Source organism: Lithobates pipiens, unplaced genomic scaffold (assembly GCF_037356315.1).
Source record: "Lithobates pipiens isolate NorthernLeopardFrog02 unplaced genomic scaffold, aLitPip1_a1.2 Scaffold_28, whole genome shotgun sequence".
Taxonomy (NCBI): Eukaryota; Metazoa; Chordata; class Amphibia; order Anura; family Ranidae; genus Lithobates; species Lithobates pipiens.
Window position 1 is genome coordinate 160,287,743 of NW_027507789.1, and position 18,918 is coordinate 160,306,660.

The window sequence follows — 18,918 nt, forward strand, 5'->3', positions numbered from 1 at the left end:
TCCTCTGAATCTGACTTTTAGGGGACAGTGAACAACTAAACGATCAGCTAAAAGAAGTACAAAAATATATATAAAATATATAATATAATATAAAAATATATACATTTTTAATAGATCAAAGTTAAAAAAGATACAATACATAAAAATGGTTTTGGATGCAGGTACAGGTGTATGCAATCAAATGACAGTTGATAACCACCATTGATCTGTTGAAAAATAAGGTGTAAGCAACAGAGATACTAACGCGTTTCAAGTTTATGGTATTGGCTCTTCTTCAGGGATAGGAGGTTTGCACAGGACCTTTAATACATCTAAAATTAGCAAACAAAAATGTGTAAGGGTATGTATTAATAACAACACCCAAGAAAAATCATTTTTTCTTACACATATATACTAACCATGTACATTGCATATGCATTTATAGTATCTTGCATGCAATTTAAAATATTGGGGACAGACTGCAAGCACAGATCCTCCCAGGTTCAAATTTAGACAAGTGCAGCTGCATTTAAGGCGCATTGGGGCCCAAATGAGGTCATCTACAAAGCGTGTCCCATTGGATCCTCTCTGTAGGCCCTTAAGATGTATGGAGCAAATAAATCGCTGAAGGAAAAGAGGAAATTAAAAAAGAGACAACTTGTTCCATGCGATTAAATCTATGTGATTAAATCAAATAGTTGGAAACAATTGGAAAAAAATCCACCTAGCCATTATGTCAGGTATAGATTATCCAACGAGTATATGACTTATCTTATTCAGATAAACACGTTATAAAAAAGTGTTGAGATTGAGAGAGAGAAAAACCTGAGACTCACTCCAAAACTGCAAGCCAGAAATAGACGGGATTATTCCTGGATATACCCAGGAGACAAGTAAACCTATAATAAGGTAAAAAAAGGATGAATGAGTTAAGTGCAAAGTGAAACATCAGATCACCTCGTAAATGATAAAACCTTAAAGTTCATCTCAAAGGTATAGGCACAGGATTAAGGTGTGGTGTGGCTCGTGTGTGGAGTGGTCCCAGGTCATGCACACAGACTGCATGAGAGTGTCTGATTGCCAGAACCAAGCTTTAAATGTATAGGAGGGGGTTGAAACAGCCAATCCTCTTAATGTATGTGTGGAGGGGAGGACCCCCCCCCAGGACGATGAGGCGTGAACAGTGCCTTCGCCCAGACCATCAAACGATTGATGGGGAGGGAGAATAATGTCCTGGTGTGTAAACACGCCGGACATAGCGTGATGATTGTTACAAAGATCGTCGCATCAGCGCCGATGGTGACGTTAAGGGCAACGCCGTCCCGTATCATGCTTCCGCGGTGCATGCGCGTGGTCATGGCAACCGGATGCCGTCCTGGCTGCCATACCACAATAGAAAGAGGCCTAAACATCACAGGGGCGGTGCGTCAGTGTAACTCTCTGCTTGTGTGACCAGCTAGCACCCGTCTTTAAATTTTTCTCACAGGGATGATTTGCACAGATAATCGGGGTACTGATTATCAGTGCAGCCCCAACAGTGCCCAGCAGTGATGCCAGTCAGTGCTGCCTTTCAGTGCCACCAATTAGTGCCACCTATCGGTACCACCTCAGTGCTCATTAGTGCTGCATGTCAATCCACCTACCAATGCCCATCAGTGCTCCATATTAGTTCCGTGTCATCAGTGCCCATCATTGCAGCCTCATCAGCACACATCGGTGAAGGAGAAAAAATTACTTATTTACAGGATTTTACAACAGAAACTTAAAAGGCAGGTTTTGTCTTAAAGTTGTTATAGAATTGTTAGCATGTGATATACAGCTGTGCTCATAAATTTACATACCCTGGCCGAATTTTTTGATTTCTTGGCCATTTTTCAGAGAATATGAATGATAACACAACAAATTTTCTTTTTCCCATGGTCAGTGTTTGGCTGAAGCCATTTATTATCAATCAACTGTGTTTACTCTTTTAAATCATAATGGCAACAGAAACTACCCAAATGACCCTGATCAAAAATGTAAATACCCTGGTGATTTTGGCCTGATAACATGCACTCAAGTTGACACAAAGGGGTTTGAATGTCTATTAAAGGTAACCATCCTCACCTGTGACCCGTTTGCTTGTAATTAGTGTGTGTGTGTGTATAAAAGGTCAATGCGTTTATGGACTCCTGACAGACCCTTGCATCTTTCATCCAGTGCTGCACTGAGGTTTCTGGATTCTGAGTCATGAGGAAAGCAAAATAATTGTCAAAGGATTTGCGGGAAATGGTAGTTGAACTGTATAAAACAGGAAAAGGGATATTAAAAGATATCCAAGGAATTGAGAATGCCAATAAGCAGTGTTCAAACTCTAATCAAGAAGTGGAAAACGAGGGGTTCTGTTTAAACCAAACCACGGTCAGGTAGACCAACTAGGATTTCAGCCACAACTGCCAGGAAAATAGTTTGAGATGCAAAGAAAAACCCACAATTAACTTCAGGTGAAATACAGGACTCTCCCAAAAAACATGTGGTGTGACTGTTTCAAGATGCACAGTAAGGAGGCACTTGAAGAAAGATGGGCTGCATGGTCGAGTCACCAGAAGAAAACCATTACTACGCAAATGCCACAAAGTATCCCCCTTACAATATGCCAAATGGCACAGAGACGGGCCTCAACCCTTCTGGCACAAAGTCATTTGGAGTGATGAGACCAAAATTGAGCTTTTTGGTCACAACCATAAACATGCAGGCGTCAACAAGGCCTATGATGAAAGGTACGGAGGTGGATCGGTGATGTTTTCAGGATGTGTGAGCTACAACGACACAGGAAATTTGGTCAAAATTGTTGGCAAGATGAATGCAGTATGTTATCAAAAAATACTGAAGGAAAATTTGCATTTATCAGCCAGGAATCTGCGCATGGGATGTACTTGGACATTCCAACATGACAATGATCCAAAACACAAGGCCAATTTGACCTGTCATTGCCTACAGCAGAATGAAATGAAGGTTCTGGAGTGGCCATCTCAGCCTCCTGACCTCAGTATCATAGAGCCAATCTGGGGAGATCTCAAACATGCAGTTCATGCAAGACAGCCCAAGAATTTACAGGAGGCTTTTTGCCAAGAGCTTTTCCATCTGAGAAGATAAAGAGCCTCATCCACAAATACCACAAAAGACTTCAAGCTGTCATTGATGTTAAAGGGGGCAATACACAGTATTAAGAACTGGGGTATGTAACTTTTGATCAGGGTCAATTGGGTAGTTTCTGTTGCCATTACACAGTTGATTGTTAATAAATGGCTCCAGCCAAACACTAACCATGAGAGAATTAAAAGTTTTTGTGTTATCATTCATATTCTCTGAAAAATGCCCAAGAAATCAAATTCTGCCAGGGTATGTAAACTTATGAGCAACACTGTATGCTCTTTGTATGCAGCATTTCCTTCAATAAAATTTCAGAAACCCAAAAAAAAGAAACTTTTTTTTTTTCCAACATTTTTTTTTTATTTTTTTTGCGAAAAGAAAAAAATGCAGTGATGATTAAATACCACCAAAAGAAAGCTCTACCTGTCTCAAAAAAATGATAAAAATGTTGTTTGGGTACAGTGTTGCATGACCGCGCAATTATCATTCAAATTACGACAGCGCTGAAAGATGAAAATTGGCCTGCGCAGGAAGGGGGTAAAAGTGCCCAGTAGGCAAGTAGTTAATGAATTAAAAAAACAAAAAACAAACGCAATAGTTGCCCCAATTTTTTTGTATAATGTGAAAGATTGTTATGCCGCGTAAATAGATGCCCAACATGTCATGCTTCAAAATTCAAAAAATAAACTACGGTACTTAAAAAATCTCCATTGGTGACACTTTAACATTTTTTTACAGGTTTCCTGTTTAGAGTTACAGAGAAGATCTTGTGCTGGAATTATTGCTCTTAGTCTAATGATCGCGGTGATACCTCACGTGCGGTTTGAACACCGTTTACATATGCTTGCTCGACTTATATATGCATTCACTTTTGCACGTGAGCATGGAGGAATGGGGCGCTTGAAATTTTTTTTTGTTATTTTTATCTTACTTTATACTTTTTCGCTGTCCCTTTTTATTTTTATTTTTTTTAATCACTTTTATTTCTATATTACAAGGAATGTAAACATCCCTTGTAATAGAAATAAGGATGACAGGTCCTCTTTATTGAGAAATCTGGGGTCAAAAAGACCCCAGATCTTTCATTTACCTTTAAAAGCAAAACAAAAAACTTTTTAACTTTTACTTAAAAACAAAACAAAACATTTTTTTAGGCCCGGGAACCAGAAGTGATGTCAGACGTTGCCCCCACTCATCTCCCTGCCTAGCTAACGGCCACATTGGATCATTCCCGGGGCTTTCCCAATGGGTCAGGTAAGCCTGGGAATGACCAGGGCACCCCTCCCATCGCTTTTAAGTGATCCCGCTGCAAATCCACCCACTGGACCACTTTTATTGGAAAGAGAATTGGCCATAGTAAAAAAAAAATACTGGGGTATGGCAGCTAGTTGTTGCCAAAACACTGGTATTTAACGTCAAACGTCAAAGTAATGATGTATTTTTACTATGGACCGGTCGTAAAGTGGCTACAATGTTCTTGGCTCTGCTCTCAGGGCAGCATTTTCTTGTACCTGGGTTTTCAAACTCATGTCTTTTTAGGTTGGAATCCTGCATCAGGAACTTATTACAGAGGGTTTGACAACTTGAAAGATCAGCTGGTACAGGTATATTAAAGGTAACCCGTGACACCTCCTTAGACACAGGGCATATGGCAGCCTTCAGTTGTTTGGCAGCTCAGGTTCTTTGGTGGGTACTCTGACTCAGGCAATTTAAGAGGATTCCTGTACCAGCTACCTTCCAAAAAGAAACGTCTATATAGGGCTTTCTGGATGCCATCGTAAAGAGTGCTACTGGTAGCAAGAGCACCCACTTTCCACCTTCTGCAGACCTGCACCCCAATGTCTTCATCGTGCAAAGGTCACACATGCTTTCTGCCTTATATTTGCAGCTAATGAATAGGAGAGACATTTCTTGAAATATTGAGCCTTTTGATTCCTCACTGTCATCAGTACCCCCTTTTCCTAACAGTTTTCTTGTTGAAAACCTTTAGCAACAGATGTCCAGAGATGACCAGAAGTGGAAACAAATTCAGGTAAAATGAGGCTTGAGGCTGCTTTCCTTACCTTGCTTCCCTTGGCATGAGAGCCATTATGATAAATACAGCCAGCTAGAATGCAGTCATTGATTCATCCCATATATTCATTTTAGATGGAGATACATTTAAAGATTTTAAGATGACCCAAAATTGATCCCCAAGATTTAAGTTACCATTTACAACCTATCCCATCCATTCTGTGACATTGCTGATTTTCTCTTGCAGTTGAAAGAAGATGAAATTGCGACGATATTACAGTCAACTCTGAAAGGATTGGAGTACCTTCATTTTATGCGAAAAATACACAGAGACATCAAGGCCGGGAACATACTACTAAGTTCTGAGGGGATTGCTAAACTGGCAGACTTTGGAGTGGCTGGTCAGTTGACTGTAAGTGCTTTTCATAATAATTACATTTCATAAATTGAAACTACAATAATTTGAGTATCACAGTGTAATAAAGGTTTGGTGGCACCCAGGATTTTCACATTTAGGTTGGAGGGACCTGGTATGTGTCTCTCACTAGAAGAAAACTGGTATTTCAGTTTTCTCCAAGATTAGTAAATCCTAGTATGGGTCCTGGAGCTTGTAGAGTATTTGAATTAAACACTTCCAACCCTAGTTCCACATTTTGATGGTGATCTATTTATTTTGCAGGGCTCTTATCCTTTGCTTTTATTTTTCTTTTGACCCTCAGGGATACCCCACATAACAGAGAGCTGCCTCTTTTGGCTGGAGATCAAGCCCTCCCCCCACCCCCCCCCATTTGGATCCTATGCATCTAACACTGCCTTTGTTGTAATACACTTCCTGTCCTTGGGTGTCAACGCTCTCCCTATACTACTACCCTTTTCTTTGTAGAAGAATCTTTGTCACCCTAGTAAAGGACTACAGAATGAATCACAAACAGATAGGGGTTTTGCCGATCACATAGCCATAACGAAAAAACGGTTTCGCTATACGCAGATTAGCTATAAATTTGTTGCTTTGCCATGAGTAGAAGGATGTTGAGGAACTATAAACAGATTACTAGGGGCCAAAATAAGTATATATAGTCTTTGCTAGAAGTATGTACTGACCTGTTCTTATGTTTTACTCTGTTTTATTTTTGTACATTGCTGTTGTCACACTGTCATCCCAAAAAATTGTCAGGATTGTTCAAAAAAAGAAAGCAGCTGGAGTCTGCTGTTGTTAATTAGCACAGATCGCTCAATACTTTGGAAGTCACTAAAGAGATCAAAGACTGTTATATATATTCAGATATGTCTTCTAACAAAATGAAACATCAATGGAAATGTACTTTTTTTTTTAATTTTATTTCAGGGGGTAAAAAAAGAAAAAAATCTGTGAATTCGTTTATTGAAAAAATAAGTCTGAAGGTGTCCATGCCACTAGAGCCGACTGTGGTTCCTTGGGTCCAAAAAATACAACCATTTGGCAAAATCTGTTTGATTTAGATCAGGGGTCTCCAAATGTTATAAGCAAAGGGCCAGATTACTCTCTATCAGACTTTAGGAAGACTTTAGGAAGTGACAGTAGAAAATGCCCCAGTGTCATTGGGAGTAGGCAATATCTCAGACCTGGTGGTCAGTAGGAGGAGGAATATTAGTCCATCATTGCTATTGGTTGGAGGAATAGTGGCCCATTGTTGGTGTCACTGGAAAGAATAGTGCCCCATTGTTGGTGTCACTGGAAGGAATAGTGCCCCATTGTTGGTGTCACTGGAAGGAATAGTGCCCTATTGTTGGTCTCATTCGAAGGAATCATGCCCCATATCCGTAGCAGTAACAAAGCCTCGTATCAGTCTTAGAAACAGTGCCCCAAAGGCCAGTTAACGGCATGCAAAAGGCGGCAGTTTGGAGACCACTCATCTAGGTCGGTGGTTCTCCTCTTCCTCAAATCATTGCCCACTTCAGGGCTGCGGCCTCTAGCCAGCTGCAGATCCCTTAGTCTCCTACAGTACCCACCATCTCCCATAATGCCTCCTAGCCTACTGCAAATTCTCCATAGTGCCCCCAACCTCCAACATTGTCCTACATTGCCCCCAAGTTTCTTCCAGAAACCTCATCCCCTACAGGGCCACCAGGTCTGCTGCGGAGTCTCTTAACCCAATCCACAGCACCTGTCCCCCAACGGTGACATCCAGCCCCATCCAGAGCTTTCCAGACTTTTACTTCTTTCATTGAATAGTTTTGCAATCCCAAACTTTTTTGTGTAAGTATAAAATTTATTTTTTACTGTTGGGGCATGGAAGGGTTTGGAAGAATTGTTAAGGCCTTGGTCTCAAAAAGATTGAGAACCCCAGATCTAGATGACATTTATTTTCTGGTAAAAGCTGCATTAAATGTAAATCTCCATTTTCATCTCCTTCAGGATACTATGGCGAAAAGAAACACCGTAATCGGCACTCCATTTTGGATGGCTCCAGAGGTGATCCAGGAGATTGGATATAATTGCGTTGCAGATATTTGGTCACTTGGTATAACTGCCATTGAAATGGCTGAAGGGAAACCTCCATATGCTGATATTCACCCCATGAGGGTAAGTAGTACAACCGAATTATATAATCAGCTACAGTGGGTTGGGTGTGTCTGTTGCTTTGGAATTTAAAGATGCTTTTTTTAAACCTGGGATTTCCGGAGATAGCAGACCAACCTGATGTGTCAGTGTCATAGGTTGCTTTCTACTGGTTCTAGCTCTAGATTTGTAAAGTTAAACTCGATCGCCTTTAAAGCCTGACTCCAAAAAAAGAAAGAAAAATCTCCTTTGAAGTGGGGTTGCGCCTCCAAGAGTTCAATTTTCAGTTAGTCTAGGGGACAGGAAAGGCACTTTTATTTACTTGGTCCTCTGCTCCTACGGATGACAGTGTTTCCCCATGCTCCAGTGGTGAACTGTCCCTCAGCATCATCACATCCAGTGCAGAGCTACATATACTATATTACCAAAAGTAGGGTTCAGTATTGAGTTGGCCCACCCTTTGCAGTTATAACAGCTTGAACTCTTCTGAAGGCTGTCCAGAAGGTTTAGGAGTGTGTCTATGGGAATGTTTGACCATTCTTTCAGAAGTGTATTTGTGAGGTCAGGAACTGATGTTGGTCAAGAAGGCCTGGCTCGCAGTCCAAAGGTGTTCTATCGGGTTGAGGTCAGGGCTCTGTGCAGGCCAATCAAGTTCCTCCACCCCAAACTCGCTCATCCATGTCTTTATGTACCTTGCTCCCCTATCATTTTCAGCCAAGGAAGCTGCCATCTTTGCCTCTGTTTAATCTTCAACTGCTATGGTGCTGCACATGTGATTCGTTATGACACCAGCCATTGGATGGTTTGATAGTTTGGCTAAGAGCACAGCCAATGTGCAGTTAGCATTCCTGGCATGCCCTTTTTTTTTTTTTTTTAACTGTTTAAATCCATGGGTTTACTTCCACTTTAAATACTGCTTAACTTATTACAAGGAACTCCTTATTACTTTCTGTATGGACGTATTGTGACCACGAGGTGGCAGCATCTGTCTGTGTAGCCAGAGGTACATCTGGTTATTTCAAGGGGTTCTTCTGCTTCTACAAAACACAATCTATTAGGTTTTTGTTTTGTTTTTTTGTTATTTACAAGAGAGAGAGTACAGCAAATGTCTGTTATTATGTAAGAGTTCAAATTCACTTGAGCGATTCCCAGGTAGGGAACATATCATTTGTGCCCTATTTTGAGATAAATCTGTGCAATGGCTTATTGCGCACACAATTTTTACAATTGTTGACGGACCAAACCAACTTATATAAACAAAAAGGGGAAAACCCTGGAAATCCTTAGCTGGACAGTTAATAAGATTGAGGACTATTTGAAAAAGCATTTATTTTTCTAGAGACCAATGGTGCATTTTTTTAGGTTGCGTGCTAAACCACATGGGTGTGTTTTTGCATGGAGGCACGCTGGTGAGAATTTATAAATGCCACTTTAACCACTTCACCCCCGGAAGAATTGACCAAGAAAGGCCATTTTTTGCAATTCGGCACTGCTTCGATTTAACGGACAATTACGCGGTCGTGCGACGCTGTACCCAAACAAAATTGACGTCCCTTTTTCCCACAAATAGAGCTTTCTTTTGGTGGTATTTGATCATCTCTGCATTTATTTTTTGCGCTATAAACAAAAAAAGAGCGACAATTTTGAAAAAAGGGAAGGGGTTAACACTAGGCGGCGATCAAGGGGTTAACTTTGTTCCCTGTGTGTGTTCTAACTGTGGGGGGTGGGACTGACTATAGGATATGAGAGATCGTGGTTGCCAGCTAATAGGAACTCACGATCTCTCTCTCCTCTCCTTACAGCACAGGGATTTGTGTGTTTACACACAAGTGTCCCTGTTCTGCCTCTTGTGCCCACAAGCGCTCGTTGTCGGTGGTCATCGTGACCATCAGTTATGAGCATCGGCACCCCCGCTGTGCTAAAGCGACTGACATCCAGCTATGATGGTTCGCAGGATCGTGCCGACCTGCTGCAGTATAATGACGCTGGCTGGTCAGCAAGCGGTTAAAAAGCCAATGTGCATCGTGACCATCGGTTATGAGCATCGGCACCCCCGCTGTGCTAAAGCGACTGACACCCAGCTACGATGGTTCGCAGGATCGTGCCGACCTGCTGCAGTATAATGATGCCGGCTGGTCAGCAAGCGGTTAAAAAAAAAAATATATATATATATATATATATATATATATATATATATATATATATATATATATATATATATATATATATATTACTATTACTATTTTATCACCTGCAGATTTTGTAAGTTTGCCCACTTACAAAGAAATCCTAGTTGTATATCAACCAAAAGTCCAATAAAAACACACAATACAAATTTTATAAATTGAGTTGCAGTTCAGTGAGTAAAAGAAGTACAGTAATACCTTGGATTGGGAGTAACGCGGTTAACAAGCGTTTTGCAATACGAGCTATTATTTTTTTTAAATCCTGGCTCTGTTTGCGAGTGTTGTCTCTCAAAATAAGCAGGATTTAAGCCTCTGGGTTGTGCAGTACCGAATTAGCTCAGAGGTGCGGGGGGCGCCAGTGACACTCTGAGCCGTTCTGAGCCATTCAGATGCACTCAGAAACACTCGGAAATACCCCGTTCCCGAGTGTTTTTGAGCCTTTCTGAGTGCATCCGAGCCGTCTGAGTATTTCTGTGTCTCTCCGGCGCCCCACCTCTGGCCACACGAGGTACTGCAAAAAATCAATGGCAATGTGGAACGAATTATCTTCGCTTCTATAGGGAAACTCGCTTTGATATGCGATTGCTTTGGATTACAAGCATTCTCCTGGAACGGATTATGCTCATAATCCAAGGTTCTATTGTATTTGATCCCCTACCAACCAACAATAATTCTGTCTCCCACAGTTTGGCTACAGTATGTGCTCCTGTAGTATACAGGTTACTCCTGTCAATTTAGGTCCCGATACGATACCGATATTTCAGCCACCTCTCAGGGCAATAGCCAATATTGTCTGCTGATATTCTGTACATTTAATCAAAAAAAGTACTTTTTTTTTTTTTTTAACTGTTGAACATCCCTGGTGACAGTAATAGGCAGTGACAGGTACTCTTTATGGAGGGATAGAAGGTATAGAAGACCCCAAACCACTCCACTGCACTTGAAAGTATTCAAAACATCAAGATCAGGGGTTTTGAATACTTTTTATTTTTTAAATCTGGCACTTTAAGATGTCAGTAATCCGGGAAGTGATGTCATGACATTGCTTTCTGGTTACTAAATCCAAGATCCGAATGAAGCATCAGCTTTATTTTGGTCTTCGGCCAGCCAGCGGATGTGCCGGCTGGTTGCTCAGGCTTCCTGGTGAGACAGGGGAGGCCGGGCGAGCGGCGGGAAAGGTGGGGGGGAAATGTCCTCTTCTGCTGTTTGTAATAACAGCTGAGTGGCTGCTGAGTCAGTTAGTCGGCATTGGTTGTTATTACAATAAAGCCAACCGTCTGCTCTAAAGAACGGTACCGGGGTGGTGTATGCAGCTGCATGCATCACCCTGGTAAAACCCTTTGAAGCAATATCCGTTATTTCAGGTACGTTAGTGCCCGATACTCGAAAAAAAAGTTATAATCGGTCGATCCCTACTCCTAACGACAACACAGTATGTGTATAAAAGACACCTGTCTATTTCTTTCATTTAAACCTCATCATCATGGACAAGGCCAAAGAGCTGTCAAAGGATATCAGGGACAAGATTGTAGACCTGCACAAGGCTGGAATGGGCTGCAAGACCATCACCAAGAAGCTTGGTGAGAAGGAGACAACTGATGGAGCGGTTATTCACAAATGGAAGAAATACAAAATAACCAGTCACCAAGCATCAAGTCATGTTTTGCTTGGGGATCAAGTACTTATTTTTTCTTGGTTTTTGGTTGATATTCTGTCTCTATCATCTAGCCATTAATAGAGTGCATACATATAGACAGGAGGTGACTGTGGTGCTTTGTAACCCTTGATAATGATTCTATCCTTCTCACCCTCTCCCTGCTCCTATGGGTGAACAGAATGGTGGACATATAGACCTGTTGGAGATACCTTTCTACAAGTGAGCATAACTCTGCCCATTTCCTTTTCGCCTTTTTAAAGTGGAAGCATAGGGAATATTTAAGTCTTGTAAAAAAAAAAAATGTTGTCCCCCCCACTCCTACCTAAAAGGCATAGCTTTTATAAAGGAGAACAGTGTAAATATCTTTTCCTTCTTGATCACATGCCCACACTGAAGCAGTATAAGAAAGGATTTTTACACTGCTCCCTTTTCTAAATAGTATGCAGCATACGTGAGAGAAGGGAGAAAGGGAACATTTTTGGGAAGACTTATATTTAGCCTATACTTTGATGTTAGGGATTTGTAAAGAAATGTCCTCTGAATCGCACACCATTTTTACAGTGTATGGCCAGCTTTAGCCACGGACCCTGTATGTTAGTAAAGCTCAACAAAAGTTTTCCAATATTCCCATTTGACAGAAGTTAATCCAACATTCCCGTTCAACAGATGTTGATCCAACATTCCCGTTCAACAGATGTTGATCCAACATTCCCGCTCAACAGATGTTGATCCAACATTCCCGCTCAACAGAAGTTGATCCAACATTCCCGCTCAACAGAAGTTGATCCAACATTCCCGCTCAACAGAAGTTGATCCAACATTCCCGCTCAACAGAAGTTGATCCAACATTCCCATTCAACAGAAGTTGATCCAACATTCCCGTTCAACAGATGTTGAGCCAACATTCCCGTTCAACAGATGTTGAGCCAACATTCCCGTTCAACAGATGTTGAGCCAACATTCCCGTTCAACAGATGTTGAGCCAACATTCCCGTTCAACAGATGTTGAGCCAACATTCCCGTTCAACAGATGTTGAGCCAACATTCCCATTCAACAGAAGTTGATCCCACATTCCCATTCAACAGAAGTTGATCCAACATTCCCGTTCAACAGAAGTTGATTTAACATTCCCGTTCAACAGAAGTTGATCCAACAGATGTTGAGCCAACATTCCCGTTCAACAGATGTTGAGCCAACATTCCCGTTCAACAGATGTTGAGCCAACATTCCCCTTCAACAGATGTTGTGCCAACATTCCCCTTCAACAGATGTTGAGCCAACATTCCCCTTCAACAGAAGTTGGTCCAACATTCCCCTTCAACAGAAGTTGGTCCAACATTCCCGTTCAACAGAAGTTGGTCCAACATTCCCGTTCAACAGAAGTTGGTCCAACATTCCCGTTCAACAGAAGTTGGTCCAACATTCCCGTTCAACAGAAGTTGGTCCAACATTCCCGTTCAACAGAAGTTGATTTAACATTCCCGTTCAACAGAAGTTGATCCAACAGATGTTGAGCCAACATTCCCGTTCAACAGATGTTGAGCCAACATTCCCGTTCAACAGATGTTGAGCCAACATTCCCCTTCAACAGATGTTGTGCCAACATTCCCCTTCAACAGATGTTGAGCCAACATTCCCCTTCAACAGAAGTTGGTCCAACATTCCCCTTCAACAGAAGTTGGTCCAACATTCCCCTTCAACAGAAGTTGGTCCAACATTCCCGTTCAACAGAAGTTGGTCCAACATTCCCGTTCAACAGAAGTTGGTCCAACATTCCCGTTCAACAGAAGTTGGTCCAACATTCCCGTTCAACAGAAGTTGGTCCAACATTCCCGTTCAATGGAAGTTGATCCAACCATTGACTTCTGTTGAACATGGACACCCACACATGGATCAAAATTTGGCTGATCCCTTCTAAACCTGCTCAATTTCAATCCATTATGGTCAGCTTAAAGTGAAACTTCAGTAATTTTTTTTAACTTTCAATCTATTAAATCTTCTGCCCTTGTTGTTTGAACTTTGGATAGTTAAACATTTTTTTGCTGCCAGTAAATACCTCATACAGCCCACTTCCTGTTTCTTGTCTGATAAAAAGCCTAGGCTTATGACATCCTGCACAGCTTTCTCTCACTCTCACTCTTGTGAGAATTTGCCAGGGAGGGAGGAGGGATGAGTCATAAGAGGGCCAATTAGAGGTGTGCCTCTGTGTGTATCCAGGAAGTGAACAGGCAGCAGCTTCAGCTGCCCATAGTTAAAATGGATGCAGACTGACTCAGTGGAGGGAGATATCTGCTGCATATTTGGCAAGTACAGACAATATATATAAAATAATATGCAGTCATTGGAGGGAAGCTTCGGAATGGCAAAGATGTTTTTATTACAAAATTATGTGAGCAGACTGCAGTTGCTCTTTAAGTCATTAGGTGACAGGGTTTTTCATGTTCAGTTTTGGAATGAAAGGACTTTCCCATAAGAAAGCCACATTCTCTGTTAGAAATTCATTCATTTGAGAAAAAAAATCCCTCCTGCTCCTTTGTATTTACTCCTCCTTGCAGTCGAAATCGTATGTCAGTTTGACCTCACTAATGTTTTAAGAATCAAAGTTCTACATGTGTATGGCCAGTTTTAGTTCCTAGCACTCATTCTAGATAAAGATCTGGAGAATAAATGCCAATAAATGGTGCAGTCAGCATGCTGTTAGCCATATTAAATCTGCAGAATGTGTTCGGTTGGGGCCATGACACCTTTGACTGCACCCCAGCTTTTCTGCACAATGACTGCCCTTCTAGGGAATATTACCAGCCCATTGGAGTGACTACGTTTCAGGTAATACATTTTCTGGCCCATATTTCAGCTTTAAAACATTTCCTTGTACTTTTAAGTGCCCTTAAGTGCTCCTCGTGAATTTTTTCATCATGTTGAAGAGCTTGGCCACAAATATTAAAATTAGGTCAGGACCACTTGATGTTCATGGTCACCGTTGAGGTTATATAAAGAGCTAAAATTGACTTCACTGGTATGTATGCTGAAGTTCTGGTGCTTTTAGCTATGGATATTTAACACCGTATATTCATTTACTATGCAGCTGAAACACTTTTATCCCATTATAAACTAATGCAAGCCCCAGATGGCTAGAAGATACTATTTTCAGTGGGAATACAGACAGGAAGTTGGCTATTTACAAGAAGATCTCTTGCATTTGGATTAGAGTTTCATCTAAATATATTTAGTTCTGATAAGCTTTTTTATATATATTTTGGGATGTTGCTATATTTATAATTGGTATTTTTACAGGGGGGGGGGGGGAATAATTATTTGATCCCAATAGAACTAGTTCCCCCACAAGCGGGGTTTTTAGGCAGCAAGAGACAGTAATAGAAGCCAATAGAAGTAGTATAAAAGGTATTTTAATAATAATAATTGGTAAAAACAAACATGAGCTTCACCTGAACACTTGGATAACAGACAAAATCATGTATATAAAGTACATATAATGTCACATGGAAGTAAAATAACAGACACAACTATGTTACACTGTATGAGTAGATAACAGTGAGAGCATAAAGCTAACGCGTTTCGACCCCAAAGGGGGTCTTCTTCAGAGATGATGGTCTGTTAAAAGAAAAACAAGATTACACTGAATAAATAAATCCGGTGTTATACATATTAGGGATACCCAATATCAATTTAAAAATGGTTTACCCAATAATGTACTTCCAGGTAGGTAAGATGGATTGTAGTGCTTCAGAAGAAAGGTTCTCCCATAAGGCAATGTCTCAATTTCCTTTACACATCTTGAGTGGTACCTGGTCCGTATGTATTGCCAAGATGCCAGATGGAAGAAGAGGCAATGTCACACACCCACTGGCGTGACTCACGGGAGGTCACATTATTGCCTTGCCCCCCAGAAGAGGAAACTCCGGGGGGGTAGGTGCGAGTAAGGGTACACCGAAGATATGGCGGGTCACACCTGCAGCAAGATCCCAACAATGGCAAAAAATTAATTAATTAAATAATTGAAAACGAAGATTATTTAATGTTGGAGACATGGAGTGCATACATGATATGGGGATAATGATATCATATCCCCGTTATGTATGCCAAAGGTTGTGCACATGTACACATATACATATACACACTTGCACCTCCAATTGTCCAAATATCCATATAACATGCTTTCTAAGACCCGGACAAAGAAAGAAAGAAAAAGGGGGGAAAGGGAACCACGTCTGGGAGTCCAAGGAGCCTAAGAGAGAGGGGAACGAAGGAAAAAATGGCCTGGGATGAGAGGGTGTGCAAATGTGTGTCAGTGTGTGAGCCATGATACGCAGAAGAAGGGGGACGGGAGAAAAGAAAATAAGGAAAAAAGAGAAATAAAGGTGATGGGAGGTGGGCTGTGTGAAAACGGTGTGAGTATGCGCTTAAGCAGAGAAAGAAAAAGTGCGCAAAGGAATGGTGAAAAAGTGAAAACATGAATAAATAATGATATGTGCGGGTCATATACCAAACAGACAAGAGAACACCACATGTGAAAGTGTGCAAGAACAATATGCGCTAAACTAGGTGACAGTGGTAGGGGACATGATCAATAAGAGTGTCAAGTGCATGATGATATATACATATAAGAAAAGTGTGTAAATGTGGTGTGTGAGAAAATACCACACCGGTGTATTAGCGTCATTAGAATAGCCAGGCAGGTGGTGAGATTATTACCTGAATTGTAAGACCTAATGGGAAACTGTTCCAGAAGGTAAGGATGAGGGACGGCGACTTAGGCGTTAATCCACAAGTGGTAACTGGCGCAGTCCCTACAACGTATTTCCTGAAGTCCGATCTGTAAATTAGTTTAGATCAGTCCTCATATTAAACAGCCAGTAAAAAGGGCTTGTTTTGGTGCAGTGTATCACCAAATATAGGTCAAATACAAAGGGGAAATAGGTGCTCACCTAACCACGGGTACAGGTTTCTTTCCTCCTGGATGAATATACACCTCCTATGAATGAAGGTTCGTATATAAAGCCTGGAGATTGGCTGCAGGTGCAAACGCCCACCAATCAGATTGTTAATTATTTGATCCCTTGCAGATTTTGTGCATTTGCCAACTTACAAAGAAAAGAAGGGTGTATAATTTTTATCATAGGGGTATTTTAAATGCTAGAGACAGAATATCAACCAAATATGTAGAAAAAAACCTAAAACGCTATAAATTAGGTTGCAGTTCAGTGAGTAAAATAAGCATTTGATCCCCAAGCAAAATATGACTTAGTACTTGGTGGAGAAACCCTTGTTGGCAAGTACAGAGGTAAGAGGTTTCTTATAGTTGGTGACCAGGTTTGCACACATCTCAGGAGGGATTTTAGTCCAATCTTCTTTACAGATCTTCTCTAAATCCTTAAGGTTTCTTGACTGTCACTTGGCAACTCGAAGTTTCGGCTCCCTCCATACATTTTCTATAGGATTAAGGTCTGGAAACTGATTAGGCCACTCCATGACCTTAATGTGCTTCTTCTTGAGCCACTCCTTTTGTTGCCTTGGCAGAATGTTTTGGGTCATTGCCACGCTGGAAGAGCTCCTTGGGTGTGGGTACCAATGCGTGTGTGTGGTGCGCTGGGTAAATTGACAGTTGTGCAGGGATAGGGACAATTGTGGACACGCACCCACACTCACTCAGGTTGAACTGGATGGACTGGTGTCTTTATTCAGCCTTACTAACTATGTATCTTCAGTTTTCTGGCTGAGGGAAGAAGGTTCTTATCCAAGATTTTACAATACATGACCCTGTCCATTGGCCCCTCAATGCGGCAAAGTTGGCTTGTGCCTTTAGCAGAGAAACAGCCAAAAAAGCATAATGTTTCCACCTCCGTGCTTCTTGGATGGTGTTCTTAGGGTCATAGTCAACATTTTTCTTCCTGCAAACACAGCGAGAAGTGCTCAGTAAGTAGGGTAGGTTGAAGAGGACATATTGCTTACCTTACCAAATATGCAAATGACCTGTGTCCTGGGGCAGCAATCTAGTATGCTTCTATTTAAATAATCTCAGTCAATAATCTCAATCATAAAGTCAAAATGCAAAAAATTACATAAAATAACATAAATATTACATAAATATGTGAACCACAATGCATATGCTTATATAAAAAACACATATGAAAACAAAAAGTGACTAGTGCCCTTAAAGAGGAAGTAAACCCTGATGAGTTTACTTCCTCTTTCATTCCCTGCAAAGGTAAAGCATAATAGTAGTCCATTATGTGTCACTTACCTGACACAGGAGCCAGCGAAGTCACTGCTGTCCCCTGTAGTCCAGCGCATCCGTCTTCTCGGTGGGGTCTCGCAGCTCCGCCACTGTCATTCGGCGAAGCCGCGATGACGTCACTCCCGCGCACAGGAGCCGCCACTTGTAGCATATCGCCGTTGACCGCGGCGTGCTCAGTGCGCCTGCGCGCCGCTGTCTACGGCACATGCGCCATAGACAGCGGTGCCTGTCTTCGGGCAAATATCTCCTAAACTGTATAGGTTTTGGAGATATTTCTTGGACCTACAGGTAAGCCTTAATCTAGGCTTACCTGTAGGTCAAAGTTGGTTGTAAGGGTTTACAGTCACTTTAACATGCGTTCTTAAGTGATACTCCCATGTATCAATCAGATTAAGATAATATATGCTGTATGCAAAAAAAGTCCATATGCCGTAAAATGCGGAAACAAAATAAAAATAAAGTGACAGGTGCTCTTCATAAGCTGTGCTTCTTATAGGTGCCCTATAGGTAATGCACTCACTGGAACCATTCACCCCACATAGGGGTATTGCGCTTTCACAGTAGCTGCCACTCTGTACCAAACAAAAGGCTTATTCCTGTGTCAGCTGATTGTTTCCAAGAATAAGCCTTTTATATGCTACACAGTGGCAGATACTGTGAAAGCGCAATACCCCTATGTGTGGTGAATGGTTCCGGTGAGTGCATTACCTATAGAGCACCTATAAGAAGCACTGAGCACAATTTATGAAGAGCACCTGTCATTTTATTTTTATTTTTATTTGGTTTCCGCATTATACGGCATATGGAATTTTTTTTGCATACAGCATATATTATCTTAATTGATTGATACATGGGAGTATCACTTAAGAATGCATGTTAAGGGCACTAGTCACTTTTGTTTTCATACATGTTTTTTTTTTTATATAAGCATATGCATTGTGGTTCACATATTTATGTCATTTGCATTTTGACTTTATGATTGAGATTATTGACTGAGGTTATTTAAATAGAAGCGTACTAGATTGCTGCACCAGGACACAGGTCATTTGCATATTTGGTTCTCACATTTATATATTTTGCCTTTGTCTTTGGTCTTGCATCTAAGATACATTTAATTTCTTGTTGACCACAAAGGGGCATGTGACATTACACCCC

General features: G+C 41.2%; 1 protein-coding gene across 1 annotated transcript in view; it reads left to right on the forward strand.

Moving 5' to 3' along the window:
• Positions 1 to 18,918, forward strand: part of LOC143935721 (serine/threonine-protein kinase 4-like) — a 141,707-nt gene that overhangs the window by 58,353 nt on the left and 64,436 nt on the right. Inside the window, exons 5-6 of the mRNA XM_077459802.1 lie at positions 5,372 to 5,536; positions 7,520 to 7,687. Of these exons, the coding sequence (XP_077315928.1) occupies positions 5,372 to 5,536; positions 7,520 to 7,687 (333 nt within the window). The remainder of the gene's footprint in view (positions 1 to 5,371; positions 5,537 to 7,519; positions 7,688 to 18,918) is intronic.